This window comes from Mustela putorius, unplaced genomic scaffold (assembly GCF_011764305.1).
Source record: "Mustela putorius furo isolate JIRA1106 unplaced genomic scaffold, ASM1176430v1.1 tig00000874_pilon_pilon_pilon, whole genome shotgun sequence".
Classification (NCBI taxonomy): domain Eukaryota; kingdom Metazoa; phylum Chordata; class Mammalia; order Carnivora; family Mustelidae; genus Mustela; species Mustela putorius.
The window spans coordinates 2071528-2095594 of record NW_025421505.1 but is presented as its reverse complement, the minus strand read 5'-3'; the positions used below and the strand labels follow the sequence as shown (position 1 = coordinate 2095594).

Below are 24067 nucleotides of genomic sequence, written 5' to 3'. Positions count from 1 at the left end.
CTGTACTCCTATTCATTGTTTGGCTTGCGGGCCAGCAGGAGAAATGCAGAACGTCAGACCTTCTGAACCAGAATCGTTGGGTGTGGGGCTCAGAGAACCTCTACCAAGTTCTCCAGGTGATTCCTAGGCCAGCCAGAGTTTGAGAGCCACTGCTTTCTGCTGTACCAGGTTGCTGGACAGTAGGCTGGCTATTTAATTCTTCTACCTACTACTTTGGTGCAGTTTAGAGAGACATAAAGAGAGTTGCAACTCTGGATTGTGTCTTTGGATTCTATGACCAGAGAAAGTAGTAAAAATAAATGTTTCTTTCTCTTTTTGAGACCTTTCCATATTTATCTTTGTTTCCTCCACCATTTTTTCATGTATTTTTCCATTGTCTTCCTTTTTCCACCCCGCCATCCTTGAACTCTGGGCAGCTGTCATGTTAGTTCAGAACTTCTGGGTTCTCAGAAATACACACCCAGGGGGATGGGCCACGAGAAACCCCATCCTCTACGTGTTTTGTCTGAAGTTGGCCCGGTAATTATTTGTTTACCTCCTAGGCTCAGCCCAAACGGCATTTCCTGGGTGACCCTGCCTTGACTGAGTCTTGTTTCCTTTTTTCCGACAGCTGTCATGGACACATATCCCAAGCCTTCACCAACACTTTTCTCATGGGTGACTGCACCAGATGTTTATTTGTTTATTTATTTTTGTTGATTTATTTGAGAGAGAGAGCAAGCGAGCATGACTGGGAGACAGAGAGGGAGAAGAAAGCTCCCCATTGAGCAGGGAACCTGACACAGGGTCCTGACACAGGCCCTGGGATCAGGACCCAAGCCAAAGGCAGCCACTCAACCCACTGAGACATTCAAGCCCCCCCTGTACCAGATATTTAAGTGCCTGACCCTCCCGTGACAGGTGCCTTTTGAGGCTCTATCTTTGTACCTTTTTCCTCTGTACTTTGTTCATCTATCTTGCACACAGTAGGTATAATGATTTCTGAATGAAGGAAATGAATGCAATGAGTCTGGACTTCAACATTCATGTAAAGGGCTTACTCTCCATGATACAGGGGTAGGGGTGTGTATATATGTGCAGAGGCACAGGCAGTGGTACAGAAAAGAGAGAGAGAGAGAAAGAGAAGCCTAGGGATGCAGTGGGGTTTGAACATCGCAGCAGCCAACCAGTCCAAATCCAGGTGAAGTGGTGGGAGACGGGGTGAGCATTTCCTGCTGGTCAAGGCATTGTTAACCTTACAGATAAAACTACCAGTTATTTTACCAGCAGAGAATGGGTTTATTTGAGAGTAACAGAATTGCAATCCACACACGCAAGCTTCAACAAAACCATAGGCAAGTCCAGCAAACAAAACAGAGCAATGTTATTTTCTGAAGGAGGAGGAAATCGAGGAGGATTGTTTTGAATAAAAGTCCATTGGAGAAAAACCAGAGGAGTTCAGGTTGATGACAGCTGGTCATTGGCTGAGGTGCAGGGATGGACCATTTCTTGTAGGAGAGGCAATGTACATCTTTCCCTGCTGGCACCTGTAGTTGATGATTCTTTCCTGCTGAGGTTCTTCTGTTAGAGATCTGTAATTGACAATTCTGGTAGTTGACATGGAGCCATAAGTCTCCCCTTACCAGCCTCCCTTTCTAGCACCTTGAGCCCACTCTAGTCAGTTTCCCTTTATTACTTTTCACAGTATAAAGTGTTATAACCACTTTGGAAATACTAGATAAAAATTCTATTAGGAGAGGGGCACGTGGGTGGCTCAGTCAGTTAAGTGGCTGCTTTTGGCTCAGATCATGATCTCAGGTCCTATGATCTAGTCCCATATCATGTTGGGCTCCGCACCCACTCCCTATGTGTGTATGTATCCTCTTTCATTAATTAATTAATTAATTAAATAAATCTTAAAAAAAAAATTCTACTGGGAGAGTTATTCTGCCCATATCCTCCTGTATCCTGTTTTTGTTTCTGCACGGTCAAGTTTCACCTTATGGGGAATGGGGACAGGGGAAATAGAGACCTGAGGAGTTCAAGATTTGACTCAGTTCAAGATTTGAGCACAAGATTTCTTCTTTTCTTTAATTTATGTTTATTCAACAGACAGAGGAGGTGTTGGGTTTTTTTTTTTTTTTCTTTTTCTTTCTTTCTTTCTTTCTTTTTTTTTTTGAGAGCAAAACAGCCAGGTCAGGGGCATAGGAGGGGCAAGGGAGACAGAATCCCAAGCAGGCTCCACTTCCAGCATGGAGCTCAATGCGGGACTCAATTCCATGACATGGACAACATGACCTGAACTGAAATCAAGGGTTGAATGCTTAACAGACTGAACCATCTAGGCACCCCGAGCACAAGATTGTTTCTAACTCAACAACTTACGTAAAACTCCTAGCCTTGGAAAACTTTACTCTAGCAAATGTATTCCCTATTGCCTTGAATCAACTTCTAAAAAATTATTATTCGTTGTTATTATTATTATTATTAAAGTAGTATACACTCACATAAATTATTTCTAAAAAACAGAAAAGTGGATAGGGCCATTCATAATTCCATCACCCAGAGAAAATCATAATTGATACTTCTTAGTAATTTTTTCCTTTGCAATTGGGAAGAAAACATTACAGAGTGATTTAATTGAACTATTATCTAAAATTTTCAATCTTTTACATATATTTAAAATGTATGAAGTACAGGTTGCCTGGGTGGCTCAGTGGGTTAAGTGTCTGCTTTCCACTCAGTTCATGATTGCAGGGTCCTGAGATCGAGTCCTGCTTCTCCCTCTGCCTCTGCTGCTCCCCTTGGTTGTACTCTTCCTCTCTGTCAAATAAATAAATAAAATCTTTAAAAAAACAAAATGTATGAAGTGATATGGGAGTGTGCAGTGTTACATCGGACTTCTAAAATTCTTGATAGCAGGAGAATGTGCATAATTCAACAAAACAAAAGCTGCTTGCTCTGTGGTTTAGTTGAAGTCAGAGAGTAGTCTCAGTCATTTCATAATTTGAAAGTATACTTTTTAAAAAGATTTTATTTATTTATTTGACAGAGAGAGATCACAGATAGGCAGAGCCAAAGGTGGCGGGGGTTAGGGGAGCAGGCTTCCCCCTGAGCAGAGAGCCTGATGCTGGGCTTGATCCCAGGACCCAGGATCACGATTCATGCCGAAAGCAGAGGCTTTAACCCACTGAGCCACCCAGGCACCCCTGAAAGTTTATATATTTTAACTGAAAATATTGTTAAGTGACCATTTGGTCTAAATGTTTTCCTCTTTACAAAGTATATTTTTCTGGGGATGTCTGGGTGGCTCAGTTGGTTAAGTGTTTTACTTTAAATCTTGGCTCAGGTCTTGGTCTTGGGGTTATGAGTTCAGGCCCCATGTTGGGTTCTGCACTGGGCATGGAGTCTACTTTTTTAAAAAAGTGTATTTTTTCTAAAGGTAAATAATTTGTTCTTATCTATAGAGTGGCATGTCAAAATCATCATAGTTATATTCACTTTGACATTAAATGTCCATAAACATTATGCAATTTGGCAAGCAAATCTGACAGTCCTAGGTCCCTCAAATGTTTTGCAGATTAATAATGATAACTTTGCTCTTCATCAGCCTAGTTGACTATATCCTGAATTCAGAGCTATGCAATGGCTGTTGGACATACCTTTGGGTAAATTTATTTTTTGTAGCAACTGGAAATTAAAAAAAAAAAAAAGACAAAGGCAGTAGTTTCCACTTCACTGAAAACAAAAGCAATATTTATCTTAAGAGTAGTACTCATTACACTTTATATTATTCTATTTAGATGGCAAGCTATTATTAACAGGAAGCAAAGTGCTATTCACAGCACATGTTCCAGGGTCATCATTAACTGTGCAAGACTAGTGGTTTTGTAGCCTTTCAGACATATGTTCCAATTTGGCTTGGTTATCCCTGCTATTTTCTAAGCTTGCTCAATATATTTTAGGATGTAGATCTCAAACCAAAAAGATCTTTCTTATTTGGAATCGTCAAGTCCATGTTATATCAGTAGTTTTTGGGAAAATCCATTTAAACAGTAAAACTTGACATTTTCAAATTTCATAATAATGACAGTAGGGCCTACACATTAAATTATCTTATATATGGCTCATTTTCAATATAAATTCAAGCATTTGGGGACATTACCATAAGATATTTCTTGGTTCTATATCTTGAAAGGTATGTTTCATACAGACTGGAAAAGGGTACAGATCTGTAAAACAAAAGAAACTAAAAGAAGTTCTAACTATCCCTCTTACTATTCAAATTGTACTCATAATCCTAGCTGATTCAGTGAGATCAGAAAGAAGGAATAAAACTGTTACTATTTGCTGATAATACAACTGTTTAGCTCCAAAAGCCAAGGGATTCTGACTTATTAACTCTAATAACTGATTTTAAGGGAGTTTAGTAAGGAAAGAATAAATATCCAACATACAAAAACCAATGCCCTTTCTATAGGTAAGTCATAATCAATTGAGAAATGTGACATCAAGATTCTTTGCACAGCAACAACAACAACAAAAAAAACCCTAATAAAATACCTAGGAATAGGGGCAGCTGTGTGGCTCAGTTGGTTAAACATCTGCCTTTTGCTCAGTTAATTATCTCTTAGTCCTGGGATCTAGTTGGGGTAGGGCTCCCTGTTCAGGAGGGAGTTTGCTTCTCCCTCTCCCTTTGCGCCCCCCCCCCCAGTTTGTGCTCTCTCTCTCAAATAAATAAATAAAATCTTTAAAAGAAAATCTAGGAATAAATCCAAAAATAGAAACATGCAAGGCACGTAATGAAACAATTATAAAAGTATTAAAGAAGTAAATTCTAAGTAGAGAGCTATGTATATCATTTTTCAGGTTGCGCTGCCTAAATATTACATGGATGTCAATTATGTATAAATAATGAAATCCCAACTGAAGTCCCAAAGGACTTTCAGGGAACTTCTCAAACTGATTTTAAAATTCAGTTGAATCCCAGAACCTAGAACAGTGCCTTGAACATAGTAGAGGTGTACTACATGTATGGTGAAAGGGGTGCCTGGGTGGCTCATTTGGTTGAGCATCCAACTCTTGATTTTGGCTCAGGTCATGATCTCAGGATGGAATTAAGCCCTGGCTCAGGCTCTGTGCTAAGTGGGGATTCTGCTTATCTCTCCCTCCCTCTGTCCCTCCCTGCACTCACTCTCTCTCAAACAAATAAATCTTAAAAAATGAATAAATAGATGTGGGTGATTAAATAATGAGTCAATGAACAGGTTCAGTAACTACCTTTATGCAAATGACTCATATATTTGTATTTCTACCCTAAAGTCATTCTCTGAGCTTCTGACCTGCATATCTAATTGCCTCCTTACTCTTTTCACTTGATTAGCAAGAAACCAATTTAGACTCATTATGTTCAAAACATAATGTACTATCCCTCTTGCAAATCCTTTCCTCTACCAGTCATCAAGACGGGTAAATTAAAAGCAGAGCATTATCTCTAACCATCCAACTGTCCATTTGTGATTATCTAAATCATCACAAATCCCACTGAGTCTATCTGTTGAATTTTTCTTGAGTCCATCTGTGTCTCTCATCTATAGTGCCACCACCATCTGCCATAATTTCTTCCCCATTCTGGTGAATAACTTCTTAACTAGTCTCTTCTCCTCAAACTCAGTACTTTTCCCTCTGCTGCTTTCCTACCTCAAAACAATGCCATGATTGTCATTGCTTTTAGGATTAATTCCAAGCTCTTCATCATGGCTTACAAAGTTTGGCCCAGCCTGGTCTTCCATAACATTTGCCCTCCCTTCTAAGCTTTGGCAACAGTGATCTTTCAACTTTTGAAACATGTGATGTTTCCTTCTGCCACAGGGCCTTTGTATATGCTATTCTTTCTGCCTGGAATCATCTAATTTCTTCGTTATCCTAATTAACTCTACTTCTTAAGATTTCATTGCAATCATCTTTTTCTTAGGTAAAATCCTCCTGATTCCCATTATACTCTTATATCACTCTGCTACATAACTCAAATTAAATTTACCCTTATGTGGTTGATTTTCAGATTTTAAGCTCAATCAGAACAGGGGCAATGACTTTTTGTACTTGCTATGGTGTTCCTAGCTATGGTGCTAGGTCATGAATAAATGAATAAAAAAATGAGACTAGACAGACAGATATGTGCACAATGGCTTGACATGGTCAGCAAACAATAGCTCTTCATTAAGAGAATGAGGAGAAACTTAATCCGTTTCTAAGTGAGTAAGAATCATGGCTCAGAAAACCAACTGCAAGTGCTTTATATTTAATTTCCCATTTTGAAATTGTTTCTATAGAAGAGGCCCAATATTTATGTCAATGCCTTACAATGAAAATAAACCAGAAAGGATTCAAATATGAGAAGAGAGATTCATCCATGCAGATAATCAAGATTTAATTTATAATAAAAAATGATGAAGATATTTCTTACAATGCTCAATAAAAAGCAAAAAGAATATTTAAACAAGAACTTGAATTCATCTGTGTTGTAAAGACTTTGGTTTCATGTGCCATAAATATAAAGATAAAAATTTCCATTATACATCATCATGTAAGAATAGCCTAATTTAATAAGATGTTCATGCATAGTAAATTCCTAAGTAAAATAAATAAGAATGGCTGATGGTTTATATTGAAAAACTGATAGAAAAAATTTTGTTTTAGTTTTAAAACGTTCTTTAATTTTGATGAGTAACTTGAGAATTTTCAAGTTGCTTATATAATCGTAGATTCATACTTATTTCACATATATTTATTCATTTCTTGTAGCCCAAAACAATTTTTAATAGGAGTAAAGAGATGAAAAAATAGCAGTTTTGATAATACTTTAAGTACTATTGAGATCAAATGTTAGTAATTTGTTGATACAAATTAAGTGCATTTTTCTTAGTTTCAGGGAATATTTAATTCCTTTGCAATGAAATCACTACTCCATACTCATAGATGTATCTGATACACTGATAAAAAGTAAAATGTAGTACATTTCTCTATGTTTCTAGGAAACCAAGACTGTCCGGGAGGTTTAATAAATATGCCTATTGTGTAGTCCCTGACATAATCCAAGAAAATTATAAGATTATACCCAGTTAAGTTACTAAGCCCATATGAAGACTTCTAAATTAAGCAAATGATTGAATATCCTTGTAACCACTCCAACCAAGTTTATAACTTTGTAATTTTGCCTTATCTCAATTGAAACTTTAAAACATTCTTTTATTAATGGGTTTTGACAAATGTATAATGACATGTATCCACCAGTGTAATATTGTACCAAGTAGTTTCACTGCTCTAAAGTCCACTGTACTTTACCTATTTATTCCTCCCAGTCTCTCGCAACCATTCATTTGAGTTTCCTCTGTATCTGTTCATGACTTGGAAGCTCATTCCTTTTTATCACTGAATAATATTCTCTTGTTCTTCATCTTCTGAAGGACATCTTGGACCCGTCCAAGATTTTTTGTTCCCCCTTAGGTGAGACAGGACAGCTGGAGAGGGCTGGAGGTGTGTATTTCCCCTTCTCCCTGGAAGGACATAGGGGACTGGAGATTTTCTCTTCACTCAGGTAGGTATGCCTCTGATAATATCCCAGCAGGTCTGATAAAACAGACTGAAAATCAATTCATGAAACCTAGTTTAGAATGGAGTCAGGAGGTCAGCAGGGGGAGCTCTCCCAACCTGCTATAGCTTGTCAGTTGCAGACCCAACAGGAAGAGCTGTACCTTCCGAGTCAATCCTACTTCAAGGCTACTTTACTATCCCAGGAGGAGGAAGAAGGGTTCTTTTCCTCCCCTGGCAACAGCCCAGCCAATGAGAGTTGCCACAACTCAGCCAATGAAAAGCCATTATACTTCAAACTCCAAGTTTACTCCAATGGCCTTTTTGTTTGTAACAGTCTTTGCAATTTCCCCTTCCTATAAAACACCATTCCTTTGCTTTGTTCGGCTTCCTGGCCTGTGGTTTTGCCTGGTTTTGGTACGTGGCTCACATGTCGCAGAAGAATGCAATTCTTCACTATTTCCTAGCCCATTTGCTAGTAAAATAATTGGCAATTTTATTTTTAAGGTTATCAGGCATTGGTAAATTAATTTCTCCTGAGAGCAGGGCTTGTTAAGAAGAATGGTTTCCACGTGGTTCCTTTTCCCCTCTGCCTGTTAAAAACACAAGGGGATTTTTCTTTGATATTCAGTGTAGAGCTGAATAGAGCTCTGGAATGGGGCGAGGTTTAAAACCCATGGAAGTGTGACTTCCCCTATGATTCGGTCCACCTGTAGCTTTTTTGTTTGTTTTTAATTTTTTTTAATAATTTTTTAAAAAGATTTTATTTATTTGACAGAGAGATCACAAATAGAGATAGGCAGAGAGAGAGAGAGACGGAAACAGGCTCCCACTGAACAGAGAGCCTGATGCGGGGCTCCATCTCAGGACCTTGAGCCTAACGTGGAGGTTTAACCTACTGAACCACCCAGGTGCCGCCCCCCATCACACCCCCCCCCCCAGTTTTTATTTCTCAGACTTGTCCATATTGAGGCGACAACAATTCATTAATAACACTTCCAGTTCTCCCACCTTGGCACTCATTCCCGCGGTGGTTTCTGATTGTGGGTTTCTCCTCTGATAAACTGATTCTCTGTATCTGTCTCCATTTTTGGGAGTAACTGTTTGCCCTGTGACCTCACTTCTCTGATGGACTGTGATACTGATGATTTACACTAAGAAATATATTTGGCCTCTGTCCCATGTCTGGCACGGAGCTCGTGAAACTCTTGTTTTCTAAGCGGTGAGAGGTAATGTCTTTTGTTATGTTAATGGTGTGGCTTTTGGACTCTCCCTCAAGATGGAGGCTGATTGCCAGGAGAACCAACCAAAAATTTAGGTGTGGAATTTTCAGTCCCCCTCTCTGACACGTGGGCTGGAGAAAGGAGCTGAAGATTGAATCACTCATCCCCAGTCGATGATTTAATCAGTCATGCCTATGTAACGAAACCTCCATAAAAGCCTTCTGGGTTAGTGAGCACATGGATTTGGGGATAGTAGTAACTCAGAATATTGACGCTCTGGGCCATTTCCCTATACCTTGCCCTATGCATCTCTTCTGTCTGGCTGTTCCTGAGTTACATGTTTTTATAAAAAGCTGGTGACCTAATAAATTCTTTGAGTTCTGTGAGCTGTTGTAGCAAATTAAGTAAACCCAAGGAGGGATCACTGGAATCTGTTCTGTAGCTGGTAGGTCAGAAGCAAGGTGATATCCTGGTTTTTGCCAATGGCATCTGAAGTGGAATGGGTCATGGTGGGGAGGGGGCAGTCATCTAGAACTGAACCCTTCAGATTTGCAGTCTGATGCTATTTTGTTTTTTTGTGAGCCTTCTGTTTGACAATTTATTCTCAGAACCTAGAACAGTGCCCGGAGCCTAAATAGCTGTTGAAATGAGCATTAAAAATGAAGAGACTTTTTTTTTTTTTTCTGGTTTGTCAAGGTCACACATCCCAGCATATGATGGTCACCTTATATGGAGGGACTGGAAGGGAGGTCAGTTGGCACAGGGTACAGAGGGTATAACTGTGGTGGGCATGCGTTCCTGTGGTGGAGCTTGGCTCTTCCATCACAGTTTACAGCCTGAATGGGGGCAAATCAGCACACCCCCATCTGGTCCAAGGAAGACTGGAGGAGAATGTGGTCACACTGCCGTGTGGGCAGTGTAGCCCTTACAACACCTTGATTTCAGACTTCTGAGCCTCCAGAACAGTGAGAAAATGCATTTGTGTTGTTGTAGGCCACCAAGTTTGTGGTAATTGATTACGGCTGCCCTAGTCAAGTCATACAGAGTCCATATCACGGATGTTTTGTCACAGGGTTAGATGGCAAAAGGCAGAGACAGGAGTTTATGTAGTATTTTATATTCTTCACACTTCATAGGTGTTTTACTGCTGTTTATGCATTATAAATCAATAGAAGAGTACCAGACTGTACCATTAAAAGCTTGGACCTATGGAGCTAGTTAGAAAACTGAGACCATGAAGAAAGGCAATGCATTTGCTTTAAAAAATGTACCTTCTGATGTGTACATATTTTTAATAATGTGTATGAAAAAATATAAATATATATGTGAAAGACAAACTTACTGATAGAAACCATGGAAGGCCTATTAAGAAAAATTTGACTACAGAAGGAAGACATTGGCCAATAATGTTTACAAAGTGTTTACCTCATTAATAATTTTAAAAATGCAGATTACTAAAAGAAGTCAATTTTCATTTATTAAATTAGCAAAAAAATAACTAGTGTTGGCCAAAGTTCAGGAAAATGGGCAGTTCCACACACTGTGGTCAGAGTATGTTGATGCAACATTTCTGGAAGACTTAATAATGAAGACAATGTACATTGATGGTCTTTCCATTTTAAATAAATATTTGGGCCCAGAAATCTTAATTCTGTTTATTTATCTTGAGAAAATAATCAGAATATGGGAAAAGGATATATACAAGATGTTCACTGAGGTTTTGCTTATACTGGTACAAAAATTAAAACAGCCTGAAAGTATACAAATAAAAGCTCATTGACTAAATTATGGTAGAATCTCTACAATAGAAATTTTCTTAGAAATTAAAAATGCGGGCACCTGGGTGGCTCAGTGGGTTAAGCCACTGCCTTCGGCTCAGGTCATGATCTCAGGGTCCTGGGATCGAGTCCCGCATCGGGCTCTCTGCTCAGCAGGGAGCTTGCTTCCCTCTCTCTCTCTCTCTGCCTGCCTCTCTGCCTACTTGTGATCTCTGTCTGTCAAATAAACAAATAAAATCTTTAAAAAAAAAAAAAGAAATTAAAAATGCTGTAATAAGAGGATATGTAGTGATTGTACCTGTTTATGATGTTCGTACATCGTACTAGGTAAAAGGAACATTATAAAATAACATACTACATGATCACATTTTGGAAAAGTATATATATGAAACAAACTGAAAAGATGCACAGGAAATGTAAACAGTGGTTATTTCTGGGTAGTGGGATGACATTGGATTTTATTTTCCTTGTGTGTGTGTGTCTTGCATACTTTCCTAATTTTCTATTACCACATAATGTTTATGAATAATTTGAATGATTATGAAATAATTTTATGCAATTGCTTTTTAAGAAAGAAAAAGAGTATTTAAAAAATATCTCACGGGCTAGGTGATCAGCTCCATGAGGTCAGGGACTGTGAACAAATCTTTTTTTTTAAAACCTCTAACACCACCGACTGTTGTATCTGGCGAACAAAAAGAGGTTAATTAATACTTCTCAAAATGAAAGTATAACATGTCAAACAAAAGCAACAGAGCTAAAATAGGATGTTCATTATAAATATTTTCTCAGTGTGATTTTTTTTTAAAGATTTTTATTTATTTATTTGACAGAGAGACAGAGACATAGAGAGCACCAGCAGGGAGAGCAGGAGTGGGAGAAGCAGACTCTCCTCCCCACTGAACAGGGAGCCCGATGTAGGACTCAATCCCGGGATCCTGATGACCTGTGCTGACTGAACCTTCCAGGTGCCCTCAGTGTGATTTCTTAATAGGAAATTATCAAGTTATTTCATTTCCCTCTAAAGTCACAATTTATTGCAGGTAATGGCATAGCACATACCTGCATTTTCGGGGGATGCGGCCTGTTTTCTGAGTGTTACTATAGCCTTAATAATGAAGTATATAAATTTTCTTGCAATCTAAAGATACAGGCTTACATTGGGTTTAGATAAAATTTAAATTCAACTTTTGTAGGTAAGGGTCAAAAATTTCCAAGGACTATGGGATACCATAGCTGTTAAGTGGAAACATTTAACTACATGATACAAAATATTATAAAGACACCAGAGGTTCACACTTGCCTTTTCCTCCAGATTAAGAGATAGATTTATTTAGACAGCTGAAATAGGACCCCGTAAGAGATATTTTGTCTCCTTGGCTGTTTCCCCTAAGATTATTAGAAAGGAATGAATAAGCTAACTAATTGGATGTCTGACAAGGCCTGCATACAGGGCCTGTAAGAGATTTTTGTACATGATGCTCTTACATAATAACCTGCATAGTTTATGTGACTGTAAACAATATTACTTTAAAGTTGTCCAAAGTACTGTTCACCACTGTGATGAATACAGGATATGATGGATCTTACAGAGGTATTTAAGTTTTCTCTACTATCATGTGAATGCCTAACTAGCTTTGATTATACAAACTGAGTGAGTTCAAGGACACAAGGATAATAAAAGATACTAATTTACGTATCTTGAGTAAAATACTTCACTGTTATGGTTGATTTACACTAATAATGTAAAGATTTTAAAAATATAGTACAAATGGAAGAATTAAGGAATGGGATGTTTATAAGACCAAATAAGTATTTTGACTTAAAAGACTCTTTTCATTTGCTTTACTTTTCCAATTTTTTCTTTGCTGCCAAAATCCTAACCTCTTTTGATTAATAAGATGCTAACCCCGTTGGACACTTATGGCTCAATAAACTTGAATGTTGCCTGTCCTGTAAGTACCATAAGAGTGAGGAGCTGTCACTGACTTCATTCTCTTGTGCATTACTCTCCCTTTCCTTTTCTATAACTATCAGGTTCCTGTTCTGTCTCCTGAGGAACCTCGTAATGCAACATTTAGACCTCAGTTTTATTTTAAGTCACGAAGCAGTGCCCGAGGCTTAACTTGGTTGCTTTTTTTTCTTGTCATTTATTTCTGTCAAAATGAGTTCCTCTGAAATTATTTTCGTCAAGAATTTTCATCTCAGGGTGCCTGGGTGGTGTAGTTGGTTAAGCATCTGACTCTTGATTTCAGCTCAGTTGATGGCCTCAGGGGCGTGGGATTCAGCTGTGTGTCAGCTCGACACTCAGTGAAGAGTCTGCTTGGGATTCTCCCTCTCCCCCTCACCTTGCTCCCTCGTGCTCTCTCTAAATAAAATCTTAAAAAAAAAAAAAAAAAAGAACTTTTATCTCTTGTTTTACCATCTGAGTTTGAATGATGATTTCGTTGAACAATTAAGGAAGTGAGGTTTTTAAAAAATCACTTACAGTATTTTCTACTAAGGATTGTACACAATTTTGGAAAATGACTTTATGCGAGTATTTCAGCAGATTTATGACATATTAAAAAATGAGAGCACTGATGTTTCACCAAGGTCTGTAACTGAATTTTATGGCAAAGCTAAAAATGACAGAGCTAATGGCTGTCATGGGAAGTAGACACTCAGCCTCTAAGATCAATTAGAGAGATTGACTGTGGTGTCCCTTTGTGGAGTAACTTGGAAATGCAGTAGAAAGCCAAAGAGACCCAGGAGAATTATACTTCCATGTGACATGCTTTCTTAATCAATCTATTTTCTTTTCTTTTCTTTCTTTCTCTCTCTTTTAAGATTTTATTTATTTATTGGGGTGAGGGAGGATAGGGAGAGGGAGAATCTGAAGCTGACTCCACACTGAACACAGAGCCTCTCTCACAAGTGTGAGGTCATGACCTGAGCTGAGTCCTAGAGTCGGATACTTAACCAGCTGAGCCACCCATGTGACAGGCTTTTGTATGTGAATGTAAAAACCCCACAGTGAACATGTATGATAATGAACACTGCCTTTATGTTTGGAGGGGTGATGGAAATGCAGAGGCATGGTATTAAGAATGCTTTTTTCCATTGTGTGACCAAGTTTTCAGTATGTAATTATAAATAAGCGTTTGTTCTTGCCTTTATTATGTCTATTGATGCATAAAAAATTACATCCAAAACTTGATTAAAGATTTATTATATTTCAAATTTTGTGGGTCAGGAATCAATCCGGGAGTAATTTAGTTCTCTGCTTTGGGGCTTCTTGAGTGACTGCAGTGGTGGGGGCTACATTTGAGGCTCAGCTAAAGAGGCTATGCTTCTAAAATCACTCTTGTGGTTGTCAGTAGGAGTTAGTTCCTTGTGGGCTGTTGGCTGGAAGTCTTTCTCAGTCTCTTGCTATGTGGGCCTCTTGATAGTTGGTTTCCAACCTGGCAGGTGGTCCCCATTAGGGTGAGTGAGTGAGAGATCCAGAGAAGACCATCTTTTTACAATGTGACACCCCACCACTTCTGCTGTATATACATTAAAAGCCAGTCATTATGTCCCATGCACACCCTAAGGATGCATTACCAGGAAATGAGATCAGGGAGCCTTCTTAGAGGCTGCCCATAAGCATGCAAAATACATTCCCATACTCCCCATTTTCCCAGAAGTCTCATTGCATTACAATGTCAGCTTGGAGTCAGGAATCTTATCACTGGAACCAAGTCAGGGTGGGTGAGGCTTTTCTTTAAGTGCAGCTTCTGGACCTCCTCTCCATTGATAGACCCAAGAAGCTAATGGGACAAGTCATCTGCCTACCACACCCAACATACAATAATAAAGCAGGCATAGGAGTACTGCAGTAAGACATTCCTGTTCACAAGGCGGGGAATGGAGACTCAGAGGCGTCTCTACATCCAGTCTCTACAACCTTGGGAAGGGAGGGGATTATGCAAGGGTGTGAAAACCAGGAGTAAGGGAGGAGTCACTGGTGGCCTCTTATAGGCTGCCTACCACACTGCCCTTCTATTTGACTCTAATAATAAAAGAAGTAAGGTTTAAGAGCAGTTATTTTATGAAGCATGAAGTGCAGCTGAGTTTTCAATATATATTGCATTCCTTGTGAGTTTGTATTGGATTTTTTTTCTTTGGCTCTGGGTAAAAATTCTTTTGCATTACAAGAATATTGGAGGGAATTGCTTAAAAATTCTATCTCCTTCTATCATGGCTATAGATCTGATCACAGACTCTTACACATCATTTAATTTTCCTAAAATTTTCAAAACATTTTCCTAAGGTTTAATACAGCATCTGCTATAGCCCCATATGTATTCCTCAAGCTGCATTCTGTATTTCTTCTTCAATTTATCGATACATTGATTGCATTTGCATAACATTCAAATTACATTCTTTGATGAAACATCAGTGTCTCTACTTTGACTATGAGAGCTGTTTTGGTTTCTTTTTTACACTACTGAGTGAACTAGAGAAATAACTTTTCCACTTCTTTTCTCTATCTGCTTTGTTACTATGTAAGTAATTTTTTTTCCTAATCACACATTTCTTCAAAATAACACAAATGAAGAACTGTGAGAAAAACTAAAAATTATAGGTAGGTCAGGTTTGAAATCAGTTACTTAACCTTTGAATGATAGGGCCTCAGGTAAAGAACATCGAAATTTTACTAGATGTGTAGTTTGAGCACTTCTCTTGATTGAGCAATATATATTAGGTGCTTTGTGATACTCTGGAATCTAATTTTACACTTTAAACATGTTTAATAACTACTAAAAAGTATACTAAGTATATCCAAATCAGAGCATAGATTAGTAATTTTTTTTTTATAAATTGGGAAATTTTTAAATTTCTGCAGATTCTTGAGTGATGGTAAAATAACAATAAAAATTCATAAAAACATACAGTGGCATTCTGTGGAAACCCTAAGATACTCTAATATCTTTAATAATAATGCTTCATATTTTTAAGATTTTATGGTATTTCTACTTAAGAATCATACTTTTCCCCATATGTAAGTATCTCTGTAATTTTATGAATAATCTATCCAGATAAGCAGAATATGGGGAGAGAAAAAAATACACTCAATATTTTTTTCTTAACTGACGCCTGACTAGATTTTTTGTTTGTCTATAATATAAACATGCTGTGCTATCAGTTTTTATCCTCAATGACATATGAAAGATCCAAAATCAAATTGGCTGTCTCCACAGCCACCTGCAGGCCACTAAGCTTAGCAGTGAAACAGTCCAAGGTCAGGTTGTTGGATGAGCCTGTAGCTTCATGTGGAAGGCAGGTTTGTGGTGCGATGGGATGCTGAGTAGCCTTCAAGAACGACCAGTGGAGTTCTTCCTGGCTATTGCATAGCCCACAGCCACACCTTGAAAGCCAATCTGGCCAGTTAACAACAGAGGGAGACTCTGCCTGACTGGACCAACAGTGTCCATACTTCATGTCGGTAAGAACTTCACCTCCATCATGTTCTAAAGAGCCAGCGACAGATTCTAATGCACGGCAGAATGCTTCAGTGAGCAGCTGAAGTTCTGTTTGAGTACATCCATCGTCTCTGAGAATGCTTTCTGGCTCGTTACAAGTCTAAAGAGTAATAAAACCATTGAAAACACATACAGAGCAATATTACAAAAAAGTTTCTCAAAAATAAAATACTTGATCAGACCCTTATCATCAAGTTACTATTTATGTTCAGTTTCCTTCGGGGTTCAACAAAATGCTAATAGCCAAGTATGGATCAGCTGGCCAGGCTATTATTCCTTAATCAGAATAGTATTATAGTATAAATAAAGTATAAATATATGCTAGTCATCGTATCAGAATAAACCCGATCATCAGCTTCCTCTGAATGACTGCCCAGTTGTGCTCCCTCAATATATGATGGACAAGACATAATGCATATATCAAAGGTTTTTATACACACAGGAGGAGGTTCCTGAAGGCTAATGTTCAAGTGAAATACTTATTTATAGTTGGCAAAGTGTTTGAGATTTGTTTAAAATTAGAACACGCATAATTATTAAGACAAAAGCCATTTAGGGACAAGTGTAATTTTCATGTCAATGTTTTAAAAATAAATAATTCTCTTTTAATTAAGGAAAAAGTAATATAATTTTAAACATTTTTTTGGTTTCACCATTCTGAAAAAGTTTCACCTGGGTGGCTCAGTTAGTTAAGCATTATGGCTCAGGTCATAATCTCAGTGTCCTGGGACTGAGCCCCACATAGAGCTCTTTGGTCAGCAGGGAGTCAGCTTTTCCCTCTGTATTCTCTTTCTCTCTCTCTCAAATAAATAAATGGAGTATTTAAAAATAAAAATAAATAAAATAAAAATAAAGAAGTTGCTCCTAGCAATTTCATGATAGAAAAAGTAACATATTAGCAAGTTAATAACTGAATGATAGTTAAAACCCATATCCAAACTATTCCAAAGCAGTGGCTGCTTTTTTTTTTTTCTGCCCAGGAGGTGTGAACCAGATGAGACCATCTATACTGTATGTTCTTTTCCCATATTTTCAATGCAGTATTGTTTCTTCAAAATCCTACTCAAAAAACAGTCTTCCTCCAAAAAACTTTTCCAGTTTACTTAATTCTATTTGCAGACTACATTATTGGCATTCAGCATCAATACATAGGCACTGATTTTGGTTTTCATAATGTATACTCTGATAACTTTTCATGAATGGGCTTTATCATCAAACAGATTTTAAATCTTTTTGGGAAACAGGGTTTCTGTTTCCTTCTGTGAGAAAATGTTTACTTTTTCTTTAATCCTAGTCGGTCACTGGAAGCTCTGCAGTCTCTCTTTTTCATTTTTTTAAAGTTAAGTGTAGGGCTTGAACTCACAACTCTGAGATCAAGACCTGAGCTGAGGTTAAGGGTCAGATGCTCAACTGACTGAGCCACTTAGACGCCCCCTGTAGTCTTTTTGGGAACAATCCTGACCAAAGAATCAACTGCAAATATCTGGAAAACACAAACCTTTTTGTATCTATTTTCAAATAAAGTAGGTCAGTATTTATGAAATAATTAATCAGAACTATAATGCACTAAATTTACCTATTATCAGGATATAGTTTCCTACATGAATAAAAAACATTCTATTTGACAGAACTTATAAATAGATACCAATTTAAAATTATAATAGAATCTAATACTTGGAATGCATTATTAAATGAAACTAAGTCTTCTCTTGATAGTCCAGAAGGTACTGAAGTATTGTGTAGAATCTTAACACTTTCACTATGACTATCAATTATGATTATACCACAGCAGTTGAAATCTCTAATACAACCTCCATTAATGGAATGCTCATTTCAATATGCAGTATTTCAACAATAGTCAAAGAATGTGGTTATTTGGTGAAAGGATGGATTAACAATAATCATTGTGATAGAGATATTACCTTATATTTGCAAGTGTTATTTTTCCCACGTGTTTTGAAATATAAAATTTGCATGAGACTAGTAGCCCCAGGGTATCATGATTTGGTTTATTATCTCATAAAACAAATGTCGCTGAGAATTCAGATCTTCTGAGCAGGTCCATGTAACCTACCTTGTGTCTGATATATGCTGCCAAATGAGTTTCAGTACAGCCGCCTCCCAACAAAACACATGGTTCCTTGATTGTTAACTGCAAAACGTGCAGTGCGGTTTGACACGTGAGCTAAAGAAGAGACGAATCATCAGAATCAGACATTGCCCTCAGGTTCACAAAGAAATATAACCATGTTTTCAAGGGAACTTAGATAGCAGACTAAAAGAGCTGGATTTTAATGACAAAAGAACAAAACCTGTGTTGTCAAGTTTGTAATATAACGGATACATTTTGGAATAATAAAGAATAGAGATTAAAGAAAAATATTTTAGCCAGATGTTTGTTTCCATGAACCAGATTAATAGCATCTCTCTTATGCACTTAGCTCTTCAAACTAAGATTCACAAATGGATGGCCTCAAAATAACTGGGTCAGCAAGGTTTGCTGCAAGGTTTAGTATTTCTACTAAAAAAAAATGATTTGAGTCTAAATAAATTAGCTATATACGTGCTTTAGAATTTCTTTCAAGTTGCTATGGAATTAATAACAGCGACAACCCGGTAGTAATAGAAAGAAAAATACAAGAAACCTTTCACACTTACCAAGGGTATATCCTTGAGTATAGATGAACCTTTAAGTTTGTGATCAATACCCATAGGTTATCACTTCTCTTATAATATATAAGTTGCATGTGTTATTGCGGGTAGAAGATGACAAACTCTACCAAGAGGTGGATGCTGGGTATGGCTAGGAAGCTCACTTTTTCAGTGAATTATTCATACACGTTAGCATCAAAAAGTACATAGTTCATGTTAATTGCTAAGAAAAGGTCACATGTCAAGGACCTTTAGATCTTGTGTAGATACTAGAAATATACTGGTAGCACTCGCCAAGTCTTTTGTAATATCATAGGCAAGTAAATCAGCTTACTTGTGACTTTAACTCTCATTTTTGTTGTTTTTGCTTTCTAAATCACCTGGGAAAGTTAGGAAAAACAAAAAAACAGAGATCACTTCCGCGAAAAAAACCCTATCATTTTTGTCCTACTATTCAATCCCAGCTTCAGCCCCTAAATAATGGAATTGAGTCTGTGACCTACCTTCAGCTCATCCCAGGCAGTGTCATTTCTGTTGCAGAGCAGCAAGCTGCAGATAGTTGCTTCATTAGGAATTAGATGAAGAAAATGTTTGAAGCCAAACTTTGCTGGGCACAAATCTTTCACACTTCCGTAACTACTAGGAGATATTGAGCCTAGGGAACCAATAGGTTGTGTTCCTGTTTTTTAAAGTTCAGAAAACACAAAACGTATGAGTAAAGATTGAACATGCAGTCATTTAAAACTGATTCCAAGCCAATAATAAAAGTCCCACATGCATATACTTTAACACATGAAATATAGAATAAATAACAAGATGCTTCTAAGACCTGTAAATTAAGTAGTATTCTGCTATTAAGATGATACAGAAATAAAGCAAAGCAGAGGTTCTTTTGGTTTACAGACTTCTTTGAACATCTGTTAGGAGCTATTTTGTACTCTCCAGAAAAAGGCACACAAAAATGTGCATTCTTTTTCTGGGAGCTTAAAAAATTTGCAAGAACCCAGAAAATAATCACTGAACGATTAAACTTCTTTGACTATCCTTCTTTTCTTCTTGAAGCCTCAAAGAATAAGGAGTACCTGAGTAATCTGAAATTTAAGGATTGGAAAAAAAAAAAAAATGTGTCACTTCACCTGGACGCAACAGACAATCTGTTGTAGTGAGAGGCTCTTGCTCTACTGTTTATGAGCTCCTGGACATGAAGCAAGTCATTCATATCATTTAACTTTTCAGGGCAGACCTCCCCATAGGGAGACAAAGCAAATCAAATGTTCAATGCTCTGTACACCATGCCAAGCTTCAAACACACCAGTGGCCCATGCACAATAATCCCACTACTTAATTCAGACTAATCGAGAGGAATTTTGTCTGAAAGGGGAAGAAAGGAGATTAACCTAGATACAGTAGGGAGGGTGGAAAACATAGTTTACCTAAGCCGCGGGCTTGGTATAGTTGTTTTTTCCCCTTCCTTTTTATCTCAAAAGGTCACTGCTCCCAAGATCCAGGACTAAAGCTCTGGCTATTTATACCATGTTCTAGTTATATGTGGGATAAGCAAGAATTGTGGGGCTATAGAAACCCAATGCCCACTTCAAACTATTGTTTCTATGACAAAATCTTTCACCTTTTGGATTTTTTAGAGAGGGAGAGACTGACTCTTAAGCAGGCTGCATTCCCAGCAGGAGCCTGATGTGGCACTCAATCCCACAACTCTGAGATCATGACCTGAGCTGAAATCAAGAGTTGGATGTGGATGCTTCACCGACTGAGCCACCCAGGCACATTTTAAAAACTGTAATACCCAATATTCACAGCTGGAAAAGTCATGAATAAACCAGTAAATATTTAAAACTATGGGTGTGATGTAGAACATCAACAAGGAGTTCCATAGAACTGTTTCCATTATTTCTTAATAATTTCCACTTTGGCAATCATGGGACAGCCTTACAGAAATCGGGCAGTAACCCAGGTATTAGGTATTCAGTACTGGCATACATACTACTATTTGATTATTTATAATAAGACTAAAAATGGTGAACTGTAACAATGGCTTAAGTCTGATAAACCTAGTAATTGATCAGAATGGAATGACTGATACAAAAGTGCAATCAAAAGGATATTGAAAAGTGGCTCAAATCACAAACTCTTTACATTATCATGTTTCCTTGGCTGTAATAGGTGAATATCAACCTTAGGTCTGATTTTAACTTGTAAAATACAGTAAATTTCTTGTCCGTTACAATTCTGTATCTTACCAAATATTAGTCAATTCAATAAGCCTTTTAGAGCACCTAACTGTCAACTAGGCCTGTTGTCAGTGCTAAAAATAAAAGACAAATCCTGATTCTCAAGAAGCTCAGCTGGAAATATCTGGGATATTTAAAGCTAGCGTGCATGTGTGCACGCACACATCCACCCACCTACCTACCCCTAATTAGGAATTACTATTTAGGCAGTACAGTAGTGAAGTAGTAGAGAAGTGAAGAAAAGGATATTTTAGTTGCAACATTACCTTCTGAATATGTCATTTCTACTTGTAAAATTCAAGGAGAAGAAGGATTTTGTGTATAAAGTATAAGAGTTTAGGATTATGAAGCTGCTAAATTTCTCAATAATCTAAGATATTTGTGGGGGTTAATGTTTTTAGATTATAACAGACTCTGTAGTCCTTTCTGGGGCTGGAAAATAGAAATTACCATAATCACTCAATTTTAAATAAATGAACATTAATGGATGTATTTTTGAGAAGCCAACTTTGCGGGCAGAAATGATACAGATGTTGTGAGGTTGGCAGCTTCTAAAACTTTTCAGGATGTTAACAGTGACACACACCAAGAATGTCTCCACTCAAAAAAGACTGTTGATTTATTAACTGTGAGGGGCAAAAGCTGAAGGTGCTTTTTACCTGTCACTTTACTCAGGGGTTCCATCAGAGCCACTCCAACTCTATCAATGGCAATTACCTGGTGCATACTGAGAAACTGTTTCAAAGATGGGTGTAGAACTTTTTGGCACATGACAAGGTCTACATGATCACTAACTAGCTGCCTTCCTAGGTTAAGCAACTGCTCCAGGACTGCATTTTCAAGAGAGACCCCGGAACTGACCACCATAGTTCCTTCTCCAGTATCAGAGAGATCTCCAGATAAAGAAGCACAAAAGAGTGCCACCTTGAAGGCATTTGATTTTTTGATGGGTAAGATCTTCATCAGTTGAACTTCTGACACTTCTATAAGTATTCCAGGGAATACAGTAGAATCTAGAACTCTGTGACCCTTTAAAGGCACAATTATACTCTTTCCTAAAATGAGGCGGTCTTTGGTGTTTTCTGGAATTGTGAGCAAAAAGGCTTTCAGAACCAAAGCACTGATATGGTCTGTTTCCTCTCTGGTGAGCATACAGGCGGGCTTACTTGTTACTATACTGCGCACCAAACAGAGGAGGGTCTGAGGACTGCTAAAGTCAACTGGAATTCGACAACCACAGGACTCAGACTTGAGGTAATTGGTACAGAGGCGCAACAGATGCTGGTTTAATTTAATAACAGTGGTGGGTGTCAAGCCTGTTCTCTGAACATTTTCAATCAGATTGCAGCAAAGAATGGCTGTGAATAAGCCACAGTCACTGAAGCACGAAACATGATTCTTCGTGGATGTTGTCAGGATCTTTAAAATGGGATGGGTGACGGGAAGGTTAGAGAGCAGGGCTGACGACTGTGAGGTGGTGCACACGCAGCCTCCAAGGCCATTGTGCACCTGCTTCAGCCTCCCCGAAGGGCCATAGCTCGATGTCAGGATTCCTTTCAAGACACAAAGTGTGGCCCTGACTTTCTCACTTGTCAGTGGTTCACTTTTACACAAAGATGGCTTTTTAGCTTCTAAACGAGACATCTTACTCTAGGTGATTAAGTGGTGAAGACAGTTTTTATTTTGTTAACCATATTTTTCTATTTATTGCATTGTCATGGGTCTTGACACTTAGAAAAAAAAAATTATTCTTCAGGAATGAAAGTCTTGAATATGCAGCACTGTGGCTATAAGATTAATTAGCTCCTGGTTTATGAAGCTAATTAGCATGTAATGATTTAATGACATATTAGTAATTTAGTTCCAAATATTTATTTTTACTTCATTCTTTAATACTCTCTTGTTTGCCTGTAGACTGAGATTTTACAGATTGCTTTGCAGCCCTCTGTATAAAGTATGTTCCAAGGTGGACGCCTATGAAAGACACTCCAGCTACGAGGAGCCAGTTCTTTCTAATCCAGCTGATGTTTTTCATCTCCTCTTTCAATGTCAAGCTCAGATTCAAAGATGCTTCTTTCTATAAGAAATAAAGGAAAAAACATTTTAGAGAAGTAAGTCCAAAACATTTAATAGAACACAGTTTAGTATTTTGATGCTCTGCTCCCTCTTTAGAAAAAGGAATTACCAACTGGCACAAGCCTCCACAAAATGAGAAATGTAAATCCACTTAGACTAAACAGTCATTCCTTTATTCTTCAATGAATCCCTCCAAGAAAAAGTACTGATATTTGAATGATTTTGGAATGCAGAACAACATAGCTAGAAAGCTTACAGTACAGTTATTTGAATATGATATGCTTCTAGAAAAGAAATGCTATATTATAAAACTCATTATAAAACACTGAGTCTTAAAAAAAAGATCCCAAATGTTTTTATTCTCTTACATCAAGATTTAATGTTTTCTTCCATAACTTTGGTTTACTTGGAAACCGTAGGTCTGAACAAAAGATACACATACATCAAATCCTGCTCGTAAATAATTATGAGTTAAAAGAACTGTTAGTTTCCCTACTATAGACACACTCCGTATCGTGTAGGCCATCTCTAGCTGTATAATTCTGCACAGCACACTGTCAAAACCATGTTTCCAATGTTTGGCTGATTTCAAAGTAATTTTCTATAGTTTTAGTCTGTCAATCAATGATTGTCAGTTTTAATGTCCTAAAACTGAATCCTCTCCAAGACTTTGTAAATACAAAAATCAGGGGATTATGTTATTTGACAAAGAGAAAAATAGTATCTGATTTATAATTTGATCTCAAAAGGTCTAAATACCATAAAATGTTGTAACAAGTGCTCTTGTACTAACTTTCTTAACATGGTTTTAAATAAATAGTGTGCCTTGAGGCACAAAGTCCTGACATGTTAATAATGTGTGGAAAAAATTAAAAAACTCAGGTCATGGATCTTATTTGTTGAGTTTAGGTGCTTTAAAGGTAAAAGTTCAGCCAATAATTATTTTCAGGAATATGATAATTATGCTAATTCCTTCGACAGTATTTAGCATAAATAAAACTAAGTGACCACCA

General features: G+C 37.5%; 1 protein-coding gene across 3 annotated transcripts; it reads right to left on the bottom strand.

Annotated features, from left to right (window-relative positions):
- Positions 1 to 1252: 1252 nt before the first annotated feature.
- Positions 1253 to 22691, bottom strand: LOC101684116 (MKKS centrosomal shuttling protein). 3 transcript variants are annotated; one of them, XM_013055610.2, is made up of 4 exons: positions 21638 to 22691; positions 19233 to 19408; positions 18152 to 18262; positions 1253 to 1571 (listed from the first exon to the last, which is right to left on the bottom strand). In XM_013055610.2, exons 1-4 carry the CDS (start codon positions 22620 to 22622, stop codon positions 1320 to 1322), a joined length of 1524 nt encoding a protein of 507 aa, XP_012911064.1. In that variant the 5' UTR covers positions 22623 to 22691; the 3' UTR covers positions 1253 to 1319. The 3 variants fall into 3 exon arrangements, with proteins under 3 accessions (XP_012911064.1, XP_012911063.1, XP_012911065.1); XM_013055609.2 differs by lacking the exon at positions 1253 to 1571 and adding an exon at positions 13765 to 16177; XM_013055611.2 differs by lacking the exon at positions 1253 to 1571 and adding an exon at positions 13765 to 16177 and having other exon boundaries at positions 22145 to 22691.
- Between the last annotated feature and the right edge of the window lie 1376 nt (positions 22692 to 24067).

What these genes read in the sequence shown, in the direction of transcription:
- LOC101684116 (XM_013055609.2), bottom strand. Translation starts at nt 22,622, where the DNA reads ATGTCTCGTTTAGAAGCTAAAAAGCCATCTTTGTGTAAAAGTGAACCA. An exon ending in ACCCCTGAGTAAAGTGACAG is followed by an intron (nt 19,409 to 21,637) that starts GTAAAAAGCACC and finishes TTTAAAAAACAG; the next exon opens with GAACACAACCTATTGGTTCC. An exon ending in CTGCCTGGGATGAGCTGAAG is followed by an intron (nt 18,263 to 19,232) that starts GTAGGTCACAGA and finishes TCTCTTCTTTAG; the next exon opens with CTCACGTGTCAAACCGCACT.